This window comes from Crotalus tigris, unplaced genomic scaffold (assembly GCF_016545835.1).
Source record: "Crotalus tigris isolate CLP2741 ecotype Arizona unplaced genomic scaffold, ASM1654583v1 scf7180000018219.524809, whole genome shotgun sequence".
NCBI lineage: Eukaryota > Metazoa > Chordata > Lepidosauria > Squamata > Viperidae > Crotalus > Crotalus tigris.
Genome location: NW_024096888.1, coordinates 94,882 through 119,940, shown reverse-complemented (window position 1 = coordinate 119,940; position 25,059 = coordinate 94,882). Strand labels below are relative to the sequence as shown.

Here is a 25,059-nt window from a genome sequence, read left to right as displayed (position 1 = left end):
TTGAAATACGTTTTACCAAATTCCTGGTAATAGTTACAGGTCTATGCAATCCTTTAAAAATGGGATTTGATGAAATATCTTATCTCAGTTATATTCTTTATGAATGAAAGCTAAGCACTACAAGAGTTTAAGGAAGTCTATCAACTTTCTTTTTTTCAAAATTCAAGCAAGTGGTTGAAGTAAGGAATGCTATTTAATAAACTTAGAGTCACTTTTTAATTAGTGTGACATATATGCCCTCATCAAAAACAAACCATATCCTTCAAGTTTAGTAGGTAAATATTTTAGGAGGAAGATGATAGTTGAATGTATAAACAAAATATAGAATTTTTGTATATCTAAAAAATTTGAATGATTGGTACCTTTTTCTTGGAAATAATTTCCAAAGGCCAGCAAAAATGTAAAGATAATGTAGTTCATGAATATAGGACCTTAATTTGTCTGATATGTTAAAACTTTGGCACACTTATTAGAATATATATGTTTGTAGGTAGTAGTACATAGGAATAAAATGCCTTCTTCTATGTGGTTACTATAAAACTTTACTTCATTCCAAGAGGGCATTTCGTCTCTTAAATGGTTGATCACATAGTGTTTTTGCTAGGCAACTTTCAGCTTCCATGAACCATGCCCCTCTATCATATAGAAATAGAGAAAAGTTATAGTCTAGCGCTTTCACTAATATATTAAATTTAATTCGTAGGAAGCTCACTATAAGACATCTACTCAAATATGCAGACATTCAATTCTACTGAACTGCTATACTATAAAAATTATATTTGCCGTTTCTTGCTCAAAATCACTGTATTAATGTAGCTCAGTCTTAAGAATATTAGAAGAAATCTAAGTAAACTCAGGCTAAAGAGAATATTTAATGAATTACAGTTCTTTTGATGATATACAAATGGAAAAGTTTCCAGTACTAAATGTCAGAAAGTAGGATAGCAAATGTCCAATATCTAAACTATGGTACTTTTATACATGAATTTTCTCAAAATCTTTTCAGTCCCAGGCAAGTGTTTAAACTTCATTGTTAACCTCTTAAGAAAATGACTTCAGATATTTAAACACACTGATATTTTGTGTTTAAACGGTATACTGAATTACAGTTACTGTAATTAGTATAGATTACAAACTTTATCATTAATTAATTGTGCATGGTTACAGAAAGGATGGAAAGAAGGCAATCATGTTTCATTATCTGAGCCTACTTCAACAGCATCAAATAATGTTGCTTCCACTTCAAATGTGGCAAAAAGTGGTTTAGCTTTCTGCCTAAAATAGTTGCTACTTACCTTGTGAAAATTTCTGAAATATGCTGCCTTCTCATCTGGAAATTTTTCTAGTCTTCGAGGCCCTTTACTTGAAGCTTTCTTGAAAACCAGCCAGCATCTTCTGAAAATCTACAACAACAAAAAAATAAATAAAGAAAAATTACTCTCCTTAGAAAACTCATATTGCAGCCACCTGAATATGATAACATAGAACTTCGATACTGTACATTTTCCCTCATTTTATTTATAAATAAATATTTATCTGTTTCATGTAAGATATAGAATAGTGAAAAACATTCATAGTTTTTAGAGAATTTTGTATCTCCGATTTCATTCTTAATCTCAAAAACACCTGAATAGTTTGGAAGGGAAAAAAATTAGCACATTTCTAGTACTAAATTATTTTTCAAGATCATGTATTGTACTATTGTAAAGTTGGTTTGGGTACAAATACCAGCTTCATTGATAAACATAATCTAAGCGTGCTTATTCAGAACTAAAATTCATTTAATCAATAGGCTTTATTCTGAGCTAAGCATGTACCAGATTGAAGCCCTAAACTAAACTAAATTCTTATACTAAATCTTGTAAAAGAAAATTAATATCCTTTGATATTCCTCCAGCCCCTCTTTAGCATTTGCAACTGGTTTAACATCAGTGTGCTAATTGTCTCAATGACATATTCACTAACCAAGTTGATCCCAGCCCCTGAGAGAACATAAATTATTTTAGTATGGGGACCGCATGAGGTGTTCAGGAACAGACAGATGTTCAGATAAAATGGGAATTGAGCAAGGAGACTGTACTGAATTACTTGTAACAGCAACTTTACCCTACATTATCTCTAGAAATAATGTTACAATGTGGCAGACTTCCAGTAAACCTAGTAGAAAGTAAATACCCAGAGGTAGTGCTTTTCATGTTCTTTGATATCTGGTGTTTTAATGAATACCTAATTTATAATGGTTTCACTTTCTGGTCCTTGAGTAACAAGAAGCTCTTTTGTGTTCTGCATCTCTAAGGTATTAGAATCTGTTCCTTTCTTCTTTGTTAATTTCTCTCACTATTGTTAATGCTGATAAATGTATTCAATGTCTGTTCTTTTTAATCTAATTTACACCTACTCCTTTTATTTGAATATTTGAAACAGAAGCGATCAAGAGCAATACTTTAAAATGTACAATATTGTATTAGGCCTCCAATATATTTAGAGAGGCTACTTTTTATAGATTATGTAGCTTCTTTTGCCCTGAACTTAAAGTGCTTAAAAATAATTTTGTGCAGCAATAAAATATTCAACTATTACAGTTAAAGAAAGCTGCTGATTTATTTCTTTACCTAGAATTATTTTTAAGAAACTTGCATGAGAGTACTGTATCAAATTATAATAAAAATAGGAGGCCCTTTTGTCAAAAGTATAATATTTTATAAAGGACCATGATGATTAAAAAAAAAAAACCTGGTAGTATTTCCATCATCAACACCATGACTATTTTTTTGAAAAAGAAATTTTGAAAGAGTTCAACTAGAAATACAATAGGAAAGACGGAAGGAATAAACTTAAAACTTTCTCTTGCCAACTTTAGCTATTTCAAACTCCCTCCTGAAGTTTTAAAATACCTATAACTGACTCTCAATGTTGCTAATGACAAAATCCCTGTGACTGAATTTCCAAACTAATTCATTATTCAATCCTTTAAATCAGTGGTTTTCGACCTGTGCGTCGGGACCCCATTTGGGGTCGAACGACTATTTCACGGGGGTCGCCAAACAAGGCTGTCCGCCATTTTTTTTCTGCTTTTCTTTGGCCACGCCCCTGGCATCTGGTGATGTATAAGTGGTTGGGGGGTCACCACAACATGGGGAACTGTATTATGGGGTCGCAGCATTAGAAAGGTTGAGAACCACTGCTTTAAATGATAGTTGAGATAAACACTGTGAACTAAATTGAATGACTTTTGGTTCTTATCAGTGAATTAAAAAGTCTTGAGCACAATAAGCCTACCCACATACAATTCATAATTAGCAAGCAATCATGGACAAAGTATTACTTAGGACTGTGTGAACTTAGATTTAAAGCATGATGCTTCCACAAAGCTTATAGGATGACCTTGGGCCATTCACTAACTCTTGGACTAATTTATTTCAGAGGTTTACTATAAAGTTAAAATAAAATGAACAATTTATGCTACTTGGAGGAAAAGTACAATATCAGTGAAAGAAATCACTGTCAATTCAGTGTGCGCTGAAATTATTAAATCTATTGAAAGCAATGCTAACTGTTGAAAGCAATGCTATCTATTGAAAGCAATGCTATCTCCAACTTTAGTTAAATGTACTTGCAGCTGGGTTGCAGCTAAAGTAAATTGTAGGCTTCTAGCGAGGGGGGACATGATAGCTGTGTTCCAATATCTCAGGGGCTGCCACAAAGAAGAGGAAGTCAAGCTATTTTCCAAAGCACCTGAAGGCAGGACAAGAAGCAACGGATGGAAACTAATTAAGGAGAAAAGCAACCTAGAACTAAGGAGAAACTTCCTGACAGTTAGAACAATTAACCAGTGGAACAACTTGCCTCCAGAAGCAGTGAATGCTCCAACACTGGAAGTTTTTAAGAAGAGACTGGACAGCCATTTGTCCGACATGGTATAGGGTTTCCTGCCTAAGCAGGGGGTTGGACTAGATGACCTCCAAGGTCCCTTCCAACTTTATTATTATTATTATTATTATTATTTCAGCTATTGAACAAATCCAATATTTTAAGCTTTCATTGTTTGTTCTGGGGTTCTATTTTTGTAAACAATCAAACAGGCAATTTTTGTAAAGTGGAATAAACAAGTAATAAGGTCAGGATGATAGGGAGTATCATGCATTACAAATGAATGTATATTTATCCAAGACATCTTGTCCAACAGAAACACGGTTAACTATTTAGGTACAGTTAGTTACTATATTATTTCTGATCCACTGTCAGCTGCATGAATTTCTCAGACTTTCTCAGTTCACAACACCCTTACTGTCCCTGTGATTTTTTCATGATACCCCTACCTCAAGATCAATCTTGAGTTTGTACTTTGTGATCCTATGGTTGCTCCTATATTGTGATCCTGTATAAATCAACTTCAGCACCATGGATAGTTTGGAAACGGCCCTGCTGCATAAGGTTGTAATGGGCAGACCAGAGTTGCTACCCATTTTTTGCATGTGGCACTTTTTTTTAGTAAACTAAGGTTTACTCCACATATATTCACCTGTGTCCTATCTTTCCTTCGGAGAAGGGGAAGTTGTAGAGAAAGTGATTGAACTGAAATTGCAGACAGCCCTGGATGAAACATTATCTGGACCAGCTTTAGGATAGTCCAGGGAAGTGAGGCAAAAGGTTATTTGAGTTATAATCTGAGGATCATAGAGCTGTAATGAAATTGTCACAAAGCAGCAGAGTTCCAACAGGCAGGAGTTTGGGGCAAAAATGTGCAGATATTGTGATAAATAGAGCAGTTATTCCTAATGAGAGAAAGGCTGGAAAATTCTGGAAATGACCCTGGTGTACAAACAGATATGCCAAATACCATTACTCTGCTCTCCATTGTACACAGCATGCTCTGGACCAGAGTGGTCTTTCTAGCTGTGGTTCTTCATCCTCTGACAGTGGACACCAAATCCTGGTGATTTTTGGGGTAGCCTCAGGTGTCTGGATGCTCAAAGCATCCTCAGGCTCAGATCCAAACAGCTCTCCCAAAGCAGATTCAGTTGTGTTAGGCCTCTTTGAATCAGAGTTGGCCATGACTTATAATGCATGGATAATCTAATGGATACTCTGGTCGCCAATTGGCTTCTGGGCACAATTCAAGGGGTGCTTTTCATGACTTGGGACCTAGGTACTTGTGCAACTGGCTTTTCCCTATAATGTCTATCCAAACAGTCAAAAAGATGTAGTAGGTCGGGCTCTCTATGTATCTCACCAGGGCTCATCCACTCTCTGGAATAATATTTCCACTTGATACACAATTGGCTCCTTTTAGGAAGCTGGTGGAAAACTGGCTATTTCATCAAGTCAGGAAGGCTGGATTGGGAAAGTAGGTTTCTTTTTTATTATTCTTAATACTTTTAACTATGACTCTCAATTCCACAGGAATACTTCTAATGGTTGTTTTTAATTGACTTTATATTTTAATCCCAATTATGTATTGGTGAATGGTCTGCTACTCAACTGGCAGAATGGAGTGTCCCATCAATCAATCTTGCTATACAGAATGTCTCCTGCAGTAATCCATCCAATTGGTGCCTCTTTTTATGTATATGTGTATGCGTATATGTGTACATGTAGACATATACAGTATATGGGGAGTTTTCCCAATGAAAGCTTGGCAACTTTTTAGTATAGTAAAGTATTTTTAGTAAAGTATTTTTATATATAACTCTCCCGGCAATCAAGTATTATTTATTCTACATATATATATTGCTAACAAAGAATGGGATAGCTATTTCGAGTTTCTTAACTCTCTTCAGCCACACTTACCCTTCTGAGATTCAAGCCTGGGCTGTGTGCATGTTAGGCAGCTGTATTTACCTCTAGGCCACAGGCTCCTTCTCACTTTGTCAGCTGTATCAGGGAGGGAAGAGACAGGGGGAGGAGATTTACCTTGAGTGTTTCTTGATGCACCCTGTCGGCTCAAATATGGGAGAAAGAAATCTTCTTTCTTTTTCTTTTGCCTGTATCAGCTTATACACACACACACACACACAGTATGTATGTGTGTGTGTGTGTGTGTGTGTATCCATGTTTATTTTATAATTAGATAAATGTTTCCCTATTTATCTAGCTGATAGTCAACATTCCAAAACTGTTATGTCTAGGAAATCTATCACAAGGGGATTCCCTTCTGTTTATTCTATATTCTGTTAAAACTTCTGCAGTATAAACAATGGAAAATTGTTTATACAAGGTTTATACGAGGTGGCGCAGCAGTTAGAGTGCACTACTGCAGGCCACTTTAGCTGACTGTGTTCAGCAGGTCAGCGGTTCAAATCTCACCGGCTCAAGGTTGACTCAGCCTTCCATCCTTCTGGGGTAGGTAAAATGAGGACCCAGATTGTTGGGGGCAATATAAATATATATATACACTGCTTACTGGTGTACACTGCTTAGAGAGTGCTTGCACTTAAAAGCGGTATATAAGTCTCATAAATAAAAATAAAATAATAAAAAATAAAATTATTGTACAGATATTTAAAAATATATGTATACTGACCCAGGAAATATTAGGTTAGGTTAATTTATTAGATTTGATTTTTAATACTCCAGTACAATATCTATTTGCTACAAAGCAAGCAGTTAAGTTCCTCTGAATTGCTTCATTAAAACATAGAATTTAATACAGATGGCATCTGTTTATTCCTCTCTGAATCGGAACAATAAACAGGACAGAGAAGTGTGGCACATGGTCTTATAAAAACAGACTAGTCAAATATATTCTATTTCAATCACAAGAAATATTGTGAGACCAGGATAGAAAATTAGATAAAATCAACTGTCCAATCTTCACTTCAATGTGCGCATGATCTGCTTTATGTGTTTCAATTAAAGCATTTGGTGTAGCACAAAAACCTACTTTTTCCAACTTCATGTTCCCTATCCTCCTACTCATATTGAACACCAGTTATGGGATTTCCCTTCCCTTCCATATACCTCTTTTCTCCATCTTGTTTTGGTCTGAATGAAGCTCATCATTAGAAGGCACAGCTGACTGACTATTCCATATCTGTATCTATCCATCTTTTATAAGGACATGTTGTATTAATTTTTATGTACAGCAAAAGTTACACAAGGATCAGCATACATCAAATAAAACTGCAAAATGAAATTGCACAGAAATTAGCCTTTCTTCAGTTTAAACTACACCATATAAAACAATTCTTACATATATTTCATATGCTTACATTTATTCACCATAATGAAACAGGAAATTCAGACACTGATAAAGTAAATTTAATTTTCTTGCATATAGTTTTAATTAAAATAGTTTTACTGATATACTGGGGATATATTGCAGATATACACAAGCAAGTAAGAGCTTGCCAGAACGAATGAAGAGATGTACAGATATTCATGACTCCATATGGAGTATGGGACTATATGAATAAACTAAATAAAGGAAATTAAAAAGACTTCCTAAAAATTGTGATTAGACATTACATTTACAATAAATGTATCAGTATGGTTTACTTCGGCAATGAAAAAATAAAATTGTATTATTAAATTAAAAAATATGTATATCTTTTTTCCATTAAAAAGTTTTGACAAAATTAGTATGTTGTACCACAAAGCTAATTTCCTTAAAGCAGACAAGGATAATTTAAAAATCACAAACTTTACTAGTCTGAATGAGGAAATATTATTTTTATTTGCTTTTTTAGTTCCTCACATAGAGAAATCACAGGCAAGTTTCTCATATCCTGCTGAATCACTACTGACTCTTGGCATCTTCATAACCAGTAAGCGATGTACTCCAGATTGTGTTTTGTGTGGCAAATTACAACCAATAATGCAAGTGAGTCATAAAGAAAATACTTCTTGTAAGGCTGCATATTTATGCTTCTTCTTATGAACTTTATAAATTATAATTGACTATTTCATAGAGCAGCACTATCATTATTCTCAATATTGTAGGAGGACACCTATGGCATTAGTCTCTGATAGTCTGGTAGCATCTTTTCAAAGTAATAAATGTTATCAAAAGACATAATCTTTCATGAATCCCTTTATCCAATACAGAATCCAGATGCAGAGTTGATCTGAAAAGGCACTAACAGGTTTCTTGATATTTTACGGTCAAAATGGTAAACCAACGTGAAGAATATATACTGTAGTAACACGAAGAAATATTCTACTTGCAGAATACAGAATTTTACTCTACAACTTCTGTATAATAGAAATGAACTCATTACTAAGAAGTCATAATGGGTGACATAAAATAGTGTATATTTCAACTTTCATTGTACAACTTCCTTAAAAAAGGAAAGTAACCTCTAATGTTATATTTACATATTGGGGTATGAATCTAATTAAATTTAGTGTGACCCATTGAGTGGTCACACTGAATTTAATTAGATTCATGTCCCGCTATATAAGTACAGTGGCACCTTGGTACTCGACTGCTTCAAAACTCATCAAATTTGTTCCTTGATACATTTAGACATGAAAATGTTTTCTCAGTATTCATCATTTTTTTGATACTCAACATACAGCAAAAGGAAGCAGGGGATAACCACAGAGAGAAGGACAGGAAGTCAGCCATGCTGGGAAGTTCACTGACACAGGAAAAGGGACAGTCAAGAATCCCTTCCTGGCTGAAACAAAGGGCCATGTGGTATATAATAAGGTTTGTTTGATACTCATCCTTTTTAGTACTCGTTGAGCCTCCCAGAACCAATTAAGGACAAATACCGAAGTATCACCATATGATATTAGCAGATATGTATATATGTGAAACTGCACTATAAGATATATAAAAATATTGAATCTATGGATAATAAAATAATAATGGAATAATGCCTTTTAGTTATTTTTCAACTTTTACTATAGCTTCAACTCTTTCCCTCAAAATGGTACTATAGGGCACTGCATGCCAAACCACTAGACACAGGAATAGTTTATTCCTTCATGCCATCAAATCTGCTGAACACATCATTCTCAGTGCTGTCTAATGTCTATATATTTTACCCATGTAGTATGGCTGTACTATTATCATTTATCATTATCTTTTTTACTCCCTGCTCTTATTGGTATGACAATGATGATTCTTGTTGCTTTGCGTGTACACTGAAAGTTTCTGCATTGGAGACGAATTCCTTGTGTGTCTAATCAGACTTAGCCAAATAAAGTATACCAGTTGTTCTCAACCTGTCCAAACCAAAAGATGCTTGTATTAAATAAGCAATGCTATTTTGTAAAAGATAAAAATCAAAATGTGGTTTTTCCAAGAAGTGTTTTGCAGGGAAAGGAACCTGGAGGAAAAATCAAGGCTGGGAGTTTCCTTGATGAAAAGAGCAGCAAAAGAAGTAAGATAGAAAAGGAAAGGTGAACGTAGATGAGAGAGTATGCTAGCCATACAGTAGAAGAGAAATAGGGGACTACACACCAGCTTTGTTCTATTTGTGCCACAAAATCAGTCTAGGATCCTTCTGGATGTTTTTTGCCTAGAGAAATCTGGAACAAAACATTCTGAGCTTTATCTCACCTGCACTGTAGAAATGGTTTAGCACAACTTCCACAGCACAAACATTTCTTTTGGATTTAAAATAAAAGATCTCCATGTTGTATAAAACCATGCAAGCTATGCATTTGCATATATTAAAATAATCTAAGAAAACAAACAAATGAAATGGGAAGTGATGTGTAAAACAATAAAAATGAATAGAAATAACAAAAGGCTAAAAAAAATAGGGAGGAGTTAGATACAGCAGCAGCTGCATGCTGGATACCATCTTGCAATTTAATATTAGCAGCAGCGCTAAATTACAAATCTTGTTAGTTAAGCCCCAGATCCTTTAAAACAACAGGCAATTGATAGGGAACATAAGAGAGAAAAGGATATACACAGCAAGCAAACATTTAGGAAGTAATTTCCTTCCATACAAGGAAGGTGAATGATCAAAGCTTCACATGTAACTGTAATTAGAGAAGGACATTTCAAAAATCAATCTCTGAAACTATTATTCATCTCTCTAGACATGCTAAACATAAGCCACACTTAGACTTACTTATCTTTTCCAATAATAATAGTAACAACAACAATCTACATAGGACTATTCCCTGTTTTCCTTATGAAGAGATTTACAAACCCAGTCTGCATCTTGAAATTCCATGATAGCTGAATGTTAGCAATTATATCAAGTCTGCTCTATATGTCCAAATTATCATTAGTTATCACTCTTACTGTGTAGCACAAGGGTGTCAAACTCGCAACGTCACCTGACATGTCACGACATATAGTGACTTTTTTGCTATTGCCGGCAATGGGGTGGGCGCGGTTTCGTTATGATGCATCAGGCCTATGGGCCAGCAGTTTGACACCCCTGGTGTAGCAAAACATTACAAGAGATAAAGGAGAGCCTACCCCTAGGTCCTATGAGGAACAGGCAGAAGAGGATATGGTTTTGCATTGCTAAGACTGGAAAAGGAAGATCTCTATAAATGTTTCATTTTTATATTTGGTTTGCTTATTTGAAAACTGCTGTCTGGAAATGAATCTTTCTTTTCAGTAAACAGCATATATCAAGAAATAAAAATCAATATTCTCTTCTTCCTTCCCCATTTATTGAGTTTTGAGTAATCCCTCTACAACTATTATACCATATTTTCCTCTCTGCAATGCCACTTACATTCTACTGAAATAGCATTTTCTATTACAGATGCTTAATACATTTGCATGCTATTGGGCACCTGTTACTTGACAAGATAAATGTTGTTTATCACAATGAAAGAGTGTCTCATAGTATGAGAACACGTAATTACTAAAATGTATTTGAGTTTTTAGAATTGAAGATTCTGACCTTCACATACAACATAAAACATAATATTTATGCTGAAAGACAGAAACTCTCTACTTAAATCTCAAATATTGCATGTTAAGGGAAAAGGGAATTGTCAAAATAAATATTACATTATCCAAATCATGTAACAGAGTAACTTTAGTTTAAGCAGAGATTCTGAATGGAATAATAATCACCACCACCTGTTCTAAGCCACTGAAGGACAAATTCAATCATTTTTACTGCTCTAATTGAGAGCATTACAAGTTTAAAATGAGCCCTGGGAGCAATAAAACTATTTTTATATTAGCAATACTGGTATTAGAATGCTTTGCACACCTAACCTTATTTGTGCCAATGCTATTGTACGGCATATGTCTATCAATAACACTCTTAGTGTCATGCAGTCTTTAATTATTCAGAATGTCAAGATAGAAAGAAAGACAGGCTGTTTAGTAATGCTCCTAGTAATACAATGAATCCTTAATTCATACCCAGATCTCAGTTTCAAATGAGATGTATTTATGTTTTGGAAAAAAATGCCTGTAAATATTGAATTTGTGTGTGAACATTTGATGTAATTAGATGAAATTTGCAGACAGACTTGTTCCTTATGAAGAAATAAAGCTTGCAAAATTTCAAATAATACAGGATTTTATGCTAAGCAATTCTGCGAGGTATTTGAAACTGAACTAAATCTCAGTAATTTTAGCAGCAAAGAATAGAACAGTTGTGTTAGATTGAATCTCTGATTACAGCACTTAATAGCCAAAACAATTTTGTACTGAATTGCCATCTATTCTGTGTTGATAACTTTATCTTTATTTCTCTCATCACCAAGTATATTCTAGTTTAATACAATTCTTCTGACAAATAGATTCTATTACAATCTGGTTCATCTACAGTTTTCTGTAACTAGTTCTTTAGTTATAGTTCACTAACATCAGCTTCAGATAACTAACTTGGTTAGAAGACCAAAAGCTTGGGAATAAAAATTTCAATTATTCAGGCCTTTTTTCATATTCTATCATTCAACCAGAATTTCTTAAATACTGTTGATAGAACAGTTAGGAACCTCCCTATGTATTTTTAAGAAATCAGTTAAATCCTCCAGACTTATAAAATAAACCAGAGTATAATCTGTCCATGACACTTGTATGCCAAGTCCATGACAAAATTACCCCTTCACTGTTGCTGAAAATAATATCTAATATATATTCAGCTTTGTGTTTATGGCCAAATACAATTCAAGACAGATTACACCGCCTTGACATGAAATTATACTGCTTTAGACATGAAATTATAGATATTCTCGAATAGTCACTTTCATGAATACTAAAATTGCCCAGATTAAGTTACCTGGAATAATCTAATGGTAGTCCGTATATTCAGATACTCAGGAAGGAAGATTATCAGATGGACAATGGGTAGAATTCAAACAAAAGCAGTTGTCCAAATCCATTCATTCAAATCAGTGTTTTTGTTAGAAACTGGCAACCCGCCCCCCCACAGAAATTGACGAAAAACCTTGTGAATTGTAATTACCTCACCGTGGAACACCGCAACTAGTCTAAATATGATCTCGCTTTCAAGCAACTGAAATGTAGTCATGTCACCCTCAGGAGTGGCACAACATTTTATGACATCTGGAAGATCTTTACGGGCCATAAAGCATCCTTTCTGAGGCTGTTGTAATTCCAAATTGTCATTAAGTGATTGCTTGTAAGAAAAGGATTACCTCCAGTATGTGAGATTATGTTCTAAAACCTTATCTATTTTAAATAGCATGCCACTTAATCTTCATTTTACAACCAACTAGCCTATATGAAAAACACTGCCAAGCTGACCACCCACTTCTGTAAGAGCATCAATAAATAAAAGCAAATCTGGTTGCACAAAGGACACAACACAAATGAATTTCTTTGGCTGAAGCTTTAAAAATCGCTTTCAAATTGTTTTTTTCAAAATATTTAATAAAACCACCTTAATGAGCCTCATCAAGTCCATCAGCAGAGAATCTGAGTATTAGCAATAAAAGGAAAGCTCACACATTATATAGTTACCTCATGCAGTAAAGTATAAATGGTTCCATATGACAGTAGCCATGCAAAAGACCATTAAAATACAGTTTCTTGCAATAGAGAATAAAACAAGTTTCAGTGTTCCAAAATAATCTTTTGGAAAGGAAAATCCAAGGAAAAAAAATCTGCTATAGTAACCAAATTCAACTGGTATATAAAACTCACTGATGGACTGCCCCCTGTTTTGGAGCACGCAGAATTGCAAATACGACTGTGTTCTGCATCATCTTAAAGGAGGCTGCTTTAAGATGTTACAAACAGGTGTTGCTTTTGTGCTCCTGTATGCCCCTGAGTACTCTATGGTAGGGAACCCCAACCCCCGTTCCATGGACTGGCACTGGGCTGCGGCTTACCAGAAACAGGTCTGGGCAAACAAGCAAAGCCCCATCCATAGGATATAGCATATAGACATGAAATCATGCCCCTTCCAGTCTGCAGAAAAACCTCTCTCCATGGAACCGGTCCCTGGTGCTCAAAAGGTTGGGGACCTCTGCTCTATGGAGACTGAATCCAAACTGCTGCAGAGCCCTATAGTTAGCTTTCCATAACCAATTTTCAAAATGTAAACATAGATATGAAGTATGTAGCTTAGAAAGCAGAGAGAATCACAAATAATCAAATCACTCTTCCCTGATACACGTAGGTAATCATTATGGTTCTGCATGTATGCATTAGGTTTAGGGACACTACAATAAAGATACAGGTATACATATAACAAATAGCATCAAGATTGATTAGTAATACCATAAGAAGCATGGGAGAAGCACAAAATTGGCATGAAAAATGAATACATTTCTATTCAATACAAAAATTGTGTTCTGGAAGATTTCCCACAGTCTAAATTTAAGCATTCAATATTCCATGACTAATCCTTTGAGCCAATCGTTCTCTCTAATTACATTTCTTTTATACTAGAATACCTTTTATCTGTCCCATTCAGAGAAGAATGAGCAACAGGATAAATTCTGAACACACTCACAGGACCCAGCAAAGATAGTCCTTGACTTACAACCACGATTGACCCCAAAATTATTGTTGCTAAGCAAGATAACTGTTAAGTGAGTCACCACCCTCCATTTTATGACCTTTCTTGCTACAGTTGTTAAGTGAATCACTGCAGAAGAGAATCTGGCTTCTCATATTGACTTTCCTTGTCAGAAGCTCCCTAGGAAAGTTGAAAATGACTATCCCAGGATCCAAAAATGCTACAACCATTGTAAATACATGCTGTTTGCCAAGTGTCCAAATTCTGATCACATGATTATGGAGATGCTGCAACTGACTTAAGTGTGAGAACCAGTCATACGTCATTTTTTCAGTATCATTGTAACTTTGAATGGTTGCTAAATGAATGATTGTAAGTCAAGGATTTCTGATAAGCTAATTCCCCCTATCAGTACATTATTTCCCAAACTGAGACATTACATATAGTCCCTTAAAGTAAATATCAAGAACAGGAACCTGAAGCCATCAAGAAACAGACAGACAAGGTTCATATATACTCTAAGTTGGGGAAAGGGAAAGTCAGTGGTCCCTTATAACTCTACAGCAATGTTTCATTAGCCAGAACCACAACATTATGATTTTATGCAATCAGTCACAATAAACCATGTTGTAGAATGAAGTTATGCTATAGATTCTAAAGTTCAGAAGAATAAGCACAGAGAAATCTATGTCCATAAAATGTAGAAAAATAGCCAAAGACTTAATGGGTGGCAGATAACTTAAAATAACCCAAATTATAGTTTTTTCTTACTCTGCTCTCAAAATGTTAGCAATTACTCATTCTGAAGGAGAAAAAAAAATAGAATAAAGATATTTCCCCACCGGTGACTTAAAATGTCTTTACAGCATCAGTCAGCCATTGCTGAAGTAAATTAAAGCTTGTCTTAGCATTACTTTCTTTTGGCCCAGCAATGGAGCGATGAAATTAGAAGATCCTTTATGTCTCTGAGGGAAAAATGATCTAAGTCATTCACATTTTTTCATCTAATGTCTTGTGATTTTTTTACAAGTGTTCCATATTAATCATGGGTCACATTCGTTTGACTTCCTTATAGTAATCTTGCATGATTGTGATCTTTGTAAGGATGTACACATCACAGCATTTGAATATCTTTTCCAAGGCCTTCAAGGGTGCTATTTTAAGTACTAGTCTGTAGCAAATTACTTGATTTTTGTTACTTTTTGTTGATGGTTCCTTTTTATTCTTTTTTATTGTTGATAGTGGATCCTAAGAGGCAGAAGCTATTTTTCATTATCTTCATTGTCAGTTCTAAAACTGATTGTGGTCCTGTTGTCATTAGTTTAGTCTTCTTTATATTTATTCTTAGTTTCTCACCGTGCTCCTTGCTTTTCATTACTAGAGTTGCACATTCGTCTTCTTCCAATCCATCTTCCCTTAATATATATTTAGCATATAGATTAAATAAATAAGGAGAGAGTGTACAACCTTGTCTCATTCCTTTGCCAATCTGGACCCAGTGTGTTTCTTCATGTTCTGTCCATTGTAGCTTCTTGTTTTTTATATAGGTTTGCCATGAATACAATGTCTGGAATTCTATCAGTATTGTATCAGTTACAGTAGCCTGCCAACTTGGTAATGATCAGAATAATTACCTAATTTCATCTACTACTATAGATTCTTATAAATATAGAATATCATCTAAAGTAGCTTGGACAAGATATTTTTGTACACTGCTTCCATATTTTTTTTAATCTTCTTTGAATCAGTTACTATCTGGTGGCCTTCAGCATATCAATTCAAGATTAGAATCTCCTTCTGAGTTCAGAGATCTTTTGTATGCCTTTTCCTTGTTTTCCACACCTTTTTTCATCTTTATGTCTTTACAGAATCTTCTAGCATTCTCTTAATTAACTTCTTTCCTGAGCTATTGGTATTTCTTGGTTTGGCTTCTCTTCTTTTTTTGACTTGTCTTTTTGGCAATTTCTATAGTTCTGATGTCCAGTGTTTTCTTTTGTTTCTCCATTTTGGGCAATCTTTTTATCTTAGAAAATCTTTATTGTAATTTTTTACTATGGGCACACTGGCACACATTAAAAATGAATTTTAGTTGCTTACTATCAAAGTGTACACATATATAACACATGTTTTAAAATGCTATATACAACATATGTATAAACCTATATCCTTACATATAAATAACATATAAACATTAATCACTGTCTATCTTGAATACATAATTGAAAGAGGAAGCTTTAGAGTTCACAAGATCAACGTTGTATATTGAACTTTGCCACATTCATGCTTTATCCATTCCATATTCCTACTGTAATTCTGACTTTGGAGCTTCAGACTTTCTTTTCCTTTATGACAATATCAAAAATTAGGCATCTCAAAGGCTTTAGTTATACCTTATTTAGTAGCAATTAGGCCATATCAGAATATAAAATATAAAACACAAAACAATATTATATATTAAAATATAATAAAAGTGGGCAAAATGCAAATCATATTGCATATTACCCCTACAACTTATCCAAACAGATCCACATAAACTGTTCTCAACTGTACTATTTTGTTCAATTAAAGGATTGTATTATATATATTTTTTGAATTCTGACAAGTTTTGTATGGTGTGTGGTCCAACATTCTGATCTTTCTCTTTCTTATACAACTGACATTAAAATATAATATACGTATTATGTTTTCTATCTCTAGGGCTCAGAAAATAGAAGTACATTCATTATAAGGAGCCAAGACTTTAGTCTAGCCATATTATAAACACCATTAATATTCCAAAAGATCATCGGCTCTTTGTCAGTAGCATGTTGAGTGCCATCCAACTTGATGGGCTTATCATCCAACATTATATTGTCAATCATTCTACATTTTATATCCACATGGCTTTCTTGGTAAATTTATATTGCCATCTCTTACATGTTGATGCTTTTGCCATTATAACTAAAGTGATTATCTGTCTCCAGCATCTGCCTTTATCATTGCTACCCAATAAAAGTGCCTGTTTCCTTTAGCTGAGTAGCAGGATGATCTTCACACCTTGGGTAATCCTGTTCGGAATTATATTATATAATAATAATAATAATAATAATAATAATAATAATAATAATAATAATCCCCCAGTGAGGCACTACCTTGACGTGGCAATTATGTCATTAGGTCTGGAATAACTGGACTCAAGCAGAGCAATGGATCAGAAAAATAATGACAATGAATCACATTGACATTATCTACCAAGGCAAATAGGAAGCTACAAACATCAGATTGAAAAGTCATTCCACTAAAGACACCAGCTATTCCAATTCGATGGCTACTTCAGTCAGCATTGTTGAGTGCCATCCAATTTGAATGGGCAACTCCAAACATTACATTAGCATCATTCTACATTTTATATGGGATCTTGGTAAATTTAAAAAAAACAAAAACAGTGCACCACAAAAATGGAAGGTTAGACTAGAAAATAAGATCAGCAAGTTAAGATCACATGCAAGCAAGCTAGAACAGATGAAAGAAAAGAAGCTGAAGAACAAGAAGACCAAAGAATACCTAATCAAGAAATACCACTTAGAAACAAGGAAGATCAAGGAAGCACTGGAAATAATAAAGCAACAAATAACAGCTATAGCCAGGAAAATCAGTAGATATGAAGCTCGAATTGCAAACTATAGGCAGAACCTCCAATTTCAATCCAATCAGAAACGTTTCTACCAATCCATCAATGGAGAAACTGCAAGGAATCAGTCAGTACCTGACAAGGAAGAAACAGTGCAGTTCTGGAAGCAGATATGGGATAACCCAAAGAAATACAACAAGGATGCGGCTTGGTTAAAAGAGGTGGATGCAAATAAAACAGAAGTTGAAATGAAAGAACTAGTAATAACAACAAAAATGGTAGAAAAAAGAGCAAAGAAAATCAAAAATTGGTCAGCACCAGGTGAAGATGAACTGCATGGGTTTTGGTTGAAACATCTAACTGTTATACACCCACTCATTGCCAAGCAGTTCAACAATGTACTACAAGGAGGAGAAATTGAAAAGTGGCTAACAACTGGGAAAACCTACCTAATAATGAAAAATCCAGCAAAAGGGGCAACACCAGGTAACTACAGGCCAATTACCTGCTTACCAACAACTTTCAAATTACTAACTGGTGTGATAGCTGATGCAGTACAACAGCATCTAGTTGAAAACAATCTCTTTCCACCTGAGCAGAAAGGAAACCGCCCAATAGCAGAGGAACAAAAGATCAACTCCTAATAGACAAAATGATCTTGGAAAACTGCAAGAGAAGGAAGACCAACCTGAATGTGGCATGGATTGACTACAAAAAGGCATTTGACTCTCTGCCACATGATTGGATAATCAAGTGCCTAGAAATAACAGGAGTCAGTAGAAACATCAGAAAATTTGTGCAAAGATCGATGGCACAATGGAAGACACAGTTGCAGATCAATGGTGAGAAGCTGGGAGAAGTTAATATCAAGAGAGGAATATTTCAAGGAGATTCATTATCACCATTACTATTTGTTATTGCACTGTTTCCTCTGTCAACAATACTGAATAACTCAGGACATGGCTATCAAACATCAAAAACATCTGCTAGACTATCCCACCTCCTTTACATGGATGATCTGAAGCTGTATGGAAAAACATCATCTGAAATAGAATCGCTGCTCAACACTGTCCGTATATATAGCCAAGATATTGTAATGGAGTTTGGCTTGGACAAATGTGCCACACTTACTATCAAACAAGGAAAAATAGTGAAAACTGAAGGAATCAAGATGCCCCACGAAAATAACATTAAGAGTCTGGATGAGGAAGAGTACTACAAATACTTGGGTATCCTTCAAGCTGACAACATCAAGCACACTGAAGTCAAGAAAAAGATTAGAGTGAATACATCAAGAGAGTGAAGAAGATCTTAAAGTCCAAACTCAATGGAGGAAATACCATAAAGGCAATCAACACCTGGGCAATCCCAGTCATTAGGTACACAGCTGGAATAGTGGACTGGACTCAAGCAGAACTAAAAGCAATGGATAGGCAGACCAGAAAAATAATGACAATGAATCATGCCCTTCATCCCGCAGTGACATTGATAGACTTTATCTACCAAGGCAAATAGGTGGGCGTGGAATGCTACAAGTACATCAGATGGTTGAAGAAGAAAAAATGGCTTTGGAAGAATATCTGAAGAACAATGATGAAGATGCACTGAAATTAGTATATCAGGAAGGCTTACTAACTACTGGAGAGACCAAACTGGCCTACAAGAAAGACCAAATGAAGAACAGAATAGAGGCATGGGAAGACAAAGCACTACATGGCCAATACATAAAAAAATAGCTGGGAAAGCAGATAATAATAAAACCTGGCAATGGCTAAGAGCAGGAAAATTGAAGAAAGAGACCGAGGGACTAATTCTGGCTGCACAAGACCAAGCCTTAAGGACAAATGCATACAAAGTCAAAATTGAGAAGACAGCAACAGACAGTAAGTGCCGCCTATGCAAAGAAGCTGAAGAAACAGTGGACCACTTGGTAAGCTGTTGCAAGAAGATTGCACAGACTGATTACAAGCAGCGGCATGACAAAGTAGCAACAATGGTGCATTGGAAGATCTGCAAAAAATATCATTTGCCTGTAAGCAAAAACTGGTGGGATCATAAAATAGAGAAAGTCATAGAAAATGATAAAATTAAACTGCTCTGGGACTTCAGAATTCAAACAGACAAGCACCTGCAACATAACACCCCAGACTTAACAATTGTCGATAAGAAAGACAAAAAAGTCTGGATAGTGGATGTGGCAGTGCCTGGAGATAGCAGAATAGAAGAGAAAGAACTGGAGAAGATAACAAAATACAAAGACCTACAAATAGAAATAGAAAGACTGTGGCAAAAGCAAGCAAGGGTAGTACCAATAGTAATAGGCTCCTTGGGTGCAATCCCAAAACAACTGGAGCACCACTTGAACACCATTGGCATTGACAAATTCGCTATTAGTCAATTGCAAAAGGCAGCCTTATTAGGAACTGCTTCCATCCTGCGACGATACCTGTAACACCATCAAACATCCACATCTGCCTATCCCAGGTCCTGGGTAAGGACTCGATAGGTAGACAAAATGCCAAATCCAGTCTGAACATCTGGCTGACTGTGCGATGATCCATAATAATAATGATGATGATGATGTTGGAAGGGACCTTGGAGGTCATCAAGTCCTGCTCAGTTTCGGACAAATGGGTGTCCAGTTTCTTCTTAAAAACTTCCAGTGTTTAAGCATTCACCGCTTCTGGAGGCAGGTTGTTTCACTGGTTAATTGTTCTAACTGTCAGGAAGTTTCTCCTTAGTTCTAGGTTGCTTCTCTCTTTGGTTAGTTTCCACCCGTTGCTTCTTGTCCTGCCTTCAGGCGCTTTGGAAAATAGCTCGACTCCCTCTTCTTTGTGGCAGCCTCTGAGATATTGGAACACTGCTATCATGTCCTCCCTTGTTCTTCTCTTCGTTAAACTAGACATACCCAATTCCAGCAACCGTTCCTTACATGTTTTGCCTCCAGTCCCCTAATCATCTTTGTTGCTCTTCTCTGTACTCTTTCTAGAGTCTCAACATCTTTTTTACATCGTGGTGACCAAAACTTGATGCAGTATTCTAAGTGTGGCCTTACCAAGGCATTATAAAGTGATATTAATACTTCACGTGATCTTGATTCTATCCCTCTGTTAATGCAACCTAGCATTGTGTTGGCTTTTTTGGCAGCTGCAGCACACTGCTGACTCATATTTAAATGATTGTTCACTAGGACTCTGAGATCCCTCTCACAGTTACTACTATTGAGCAAGGCACCCCCTATACTATACCTGTACATTTGGTTTTTCTTGCCTAAATGTAGAACCTTATTTTTTTCACCATTGAATTTCATTTTCTTAGATAGCACCCAAGTTCAAGTCTGTCCAGATCCTCCTGTATCCTAAGCCTGTCTTCTGGAGTGTTGGCTATTCCTGCCAGCTTGGTGTCGTCTGCAGATTTGATGAGTTCCCCATCTATCCCCTCGTTCAGATCATTGATGAAGATGTTGAAGAGCATTGGGCCCAGAACAGAACCCTGGGGCACCCCACTACACACTTCCCTTTATGTAGATGTGGTTCCATTGAGGACCACATGCTGAGTACGGCTGGTCAGCCAGCTACGGATCCATCTGGTGGTGACGCTGTCTAACCCGCATTTTTCTATCTTATCAAGTAGTAGGTTGTGATCTACTTTGTCAAATGCCTTACTGAAGTCCAAGTAAATTATATCCACAGCATTCCTCTGGTCCACTAATTTTGTCACTTGGTCAAAGAATGCAATAAAATTTGTCTGACATGATCTGTTTTTGATGAACCCATCTTGGCTTTTAGTAATGACTTTGTTTGCCTGTAGGTGTTCGCTGATTCATTGTTTGATTATCTTTCCCAGAATCTTCCCAGGTATTGAGGTCAGGCTGGTAGGTCTATAATTTCCTAGGTCCATTTTTTCCCCTTTTTTGAAGATGGGAACTACATCAGCTCTTTTCCAGTCCTCTGGTAGTTCCCCAGTGCTCCAGGATCTTTGAGAAATATAGCTCAATGATTCTGCGATCACATCTGCCAGTTCCTTGAGAACTCTGGGTTGTAATCCATCTGGTCCTGGTGATTTGAACTCGTTTAGGCTGGCAGGTGCTCACTTACCATTTTCTTGCCTATCTTAACTTGCGTTTCTATTCTGTTTTTTATGGCACTATTTTTGGTAGGTTGGTCTGTTTTTTCCCTTTGTGTAAAGACAGATGCAAAAAATGAGTTAAATAGTTCTGCTTTCTCCCTGTTGATTGTCACCTTCTTGCCACTTTCCCCCACTAATGGACCAATCAATTCTTTCATTCTTTTCTTGCTTTTTACATGTTGAAAGAAGCTTTTTTTTTTGTTATTTTTGACTTTGGTCGTAAGCCTTAGCTCATTTTGAACCTTAGCTTTCCTCACTTCATCTTTGCAGGCTCGGGCTATTTGCTGATATTCTGACTTAGTTATGTGCCCCTCTTTCCACTTTCTAAACTTGTCCTTTTTATCTTTCAATTTATCAGAGAGTTCTTTATGCAGCCATGCTGGTTTCTTTTGAGAGCTGTTATTTTTCCTCTTTGTTGGTATTGTGCTAGACTGGGCCTTTATTCTTGGTCCCAATCTTCTTGACTCATCCAGGAACACCCCACACCCCTGCTAAGATGAGGCAGGATACCAGGACATAGAAGGCAGGGTAAGGATCTTGGGTCCCTTGAATCTCACTGGCAGAATCACAAAAATGAGACAGTATAGGTATCTTTTAGCACTTGAGTTAACAGTAAAATCTAGGGGAAAAAAACCACACCATAGAAACAATCTATGGAGGGGAATCACAAAGCTGTAATATTATTGCATACCCATATTTTACACATCTGAATCTTCTTGAGAATTTTTTCCCCTTTGGGACATTAAAAATGCAGATTTTGCTTAAGGTTTCTTAACTGCCCAATTCACATTTTGATCTGGTAATCATGAGAATACAAATTAACTCAACATTGGCTTCCTTTAGCTAGCATTTTTTATTCACTGGCATATGGAGAAAATGTATTTCATGATGAAATAAAGTACCCTTTCTGTTTTTTTGTTTTGGTCTAACTTTAACATTTTCATATTAAAATATTTGAGATCGTAAGAAAACAAATATAAATAGTGGAATATTATATCCTAAACTGAATACACTGAGGAAGATTTAATTACATTTTTAAATGCTTAATCAGTATAACTACATGCGTAACCTCAAGGTATTATAATTAAGGATGAGACTATTTGTCTATAATTAGAAATGAATTATTTATAACTTGTAAAAATATATGTTCCTAGTACAATTCACCACAAATATTAATATGAAAAACTGAGTCTGAAAGTTCATAATGTATTCATATTTAGAAAATTAAATTACATAAAATTTTTGTAGCTCACTGAATTTTAAATAATACACATTTTTTACAGTTTTTATGATTCAAATGCCTTCTCATAGCAATTGTTAACACAGAATTCTGAAAATAATTACCAATATGTTGCCCTATTTCTTCTGTATCCTTTTTAAAATTCAGAAATAGTATACCTCTGAGTAAAAAAACCTGTGGATAACTTTGAGCAGCTTGATCTTGTGCTCTATTTTTATTTAATCTTGAAGAAAATAAAGTTTAAGAGAATTTGCAGAGGAGATCTTGATATTCCTCTTAATGGAATTCAAATAAGTTAATATGGAACTACAGATAGTTCTTGTTTAGCAACTGCATCAGTGACTGTTCAGTTAAAACCACAATGAAAAAGTAACTTTGCACTGTATCCCCAATTTACAACTTTCACAGCTTTTTTGTCTGTTATGTGTTCACATTACAATCAGGTTAGTACATGTTGTTCTGTGCTGAACCATTTTTTTCTACTCTCCTCCTCACAGAATGGAGAAATTGCCCAAACAAGTTATCTCTTCTTGAGCCAATTTTCTTCACAGTGCATCTCTAAAAAGTGCTAACCATAAGTTAACAAGCAAGCTCTGTAATCTTAATAAGTTAATTAGAACCACCAGCAGCTGCCTTAAATTGACAAGACTTTAATCAGTTTTATGCTAAAGGTTTTTCATTGCCTCCTAAGCGGCTCACAGCTGTGAGTGTGCTACTTAAACAGCCAGCCCTAGCATATTCCTTTTTTTATGTGTATTCCCCCATTGTGGAATGCGGCTTCTTACTTTCTTATAATTCCTTCCTCTTCAATGAATATAAACACAAACATTAATTCTCTTCTTGCCAATTATCCCAATGGCAGGGTGAGCATTCCAAAGGGTGGGCAATGAGAAAAAGGGGCTACATTTTTGCCTTTTATCTGGTTTTCTTATAAGTTGAGTTCCTGAAATTTTTCCCATCATTTAGATTTATCTGGCTGTTTCAATCAGAATAGAGCTGGAAGGGACCTTGGAGGTCTTCTAGTCCAGGGATCCCCAACCCCCAGTCCATGGACCGGCACCGCAGCATGCCAGAAATCAGTCCACAACTGATTAGCAATAGTTGGTGGAATCTTCTATGAATAATTTCAGTAAGTATTTCTTTCTTTATTCCCAAAGAACACATTTTTTGGTGAGAATTTCTTGAAAACCCTTTTCTTTTTATTTAACAGACATAAAAGAATAAAATATATTTGAGAAAAATTAGTGAATGGATGGATGCCCACCCAGAGTCTGATGTCAGTGATTTATTTCCAGGTTTACCAGAATAAGATTTGTGCTCTGCATACAGGATACACACATTTTCTCTGTTAAAATTAAGGAAATATTAATACTTGAGTGATTTACCATTCCAAAATTATCAGCCTTAGGCTCTGTATCTAAATAAATTTATTTCTCAGTGCTGTGTGCTGTTATGCCAAAGTTTACTGGAGTCTAGCAAACACATTTGTCATAAACATTATGGAAATTATATTTCCAAGCTGAAAATATGTGTAACCGTAAGTAAAAGTCATCTAAAGCAATAATTCTTAAACCTTTTTTCCCCTCTCAAGACCCTTTCCTACTTTAAAAAATTATGAAGGACCCTAAAAGAACTTTTTTTTTGTTTGCATGGGTTATATTTATTATATTAAAAATTAAAATTGATGCATTCATTGCCATTCGCAAGACTTTTTGAATGAATTTTAATACTGTATTATTGTTCAGCATAGTACAGCAAATAATTTTGATTCTGTTGATTCCTGTGAGGATATTGGGGGAACCCCAGGGTCCTAGGACCACACTTTAGGAAACACTGGATTTTGCTTGAATAATTGGGTATTGACTACTTACACATTATCTTTCTATAATTAAAAATGTATTGAAAATATGTAACAATAAATGCATACTTGCTTGTTTATGTAAGAAAGAATAAGAAGAGAGAATCTGGTTGGGGCAATGAAGTGCAACAGAATTAAGCAATGATACAGAAGCAGAATGGCCTCCTTCATAGAAAAAAGAAAGGAAAGGAATAGAATATTCCATACAAATAGGCGCTTAATCTATCAATGTTTTCTTATTTTGTTGTTTTTATTATTCCCCATATAAAACCTGAGCTAGAGATAGTATCATCCCTTCTATCAAGCACTTTCTCATTCATTCTGCTTAATGTGTATTTTAGTTTAAAGTCAT

The 25,059-nt window shown here is 35.4% G+C and overlaps 1 protein-coding gene across 2 annotated transcripts in view; it reads right to left on the bottom strand.

Moving 5' to 3' along the window:
• DOK6 (docking protein 6) overlaps positions 1 to 25,059 on the bottom strand; it is a 224,224-nt gene that overhangs the window by 144,079 nt on the left and 55,086 nt on the right. For both annotated transcript variants that reach the window (XM_039349036.1, XM_039349035.1), the window contains exon 2: positions 1,296 to 1,403. In XM_039349036.1, the coding sequence (XP_039204970.1) occupies positions 1,296 to 1,403 (108 nt within the window). The remainder of the gene's footprint in view (positions 1 to 1,295; positions 1,404 to 25,059) is intronic.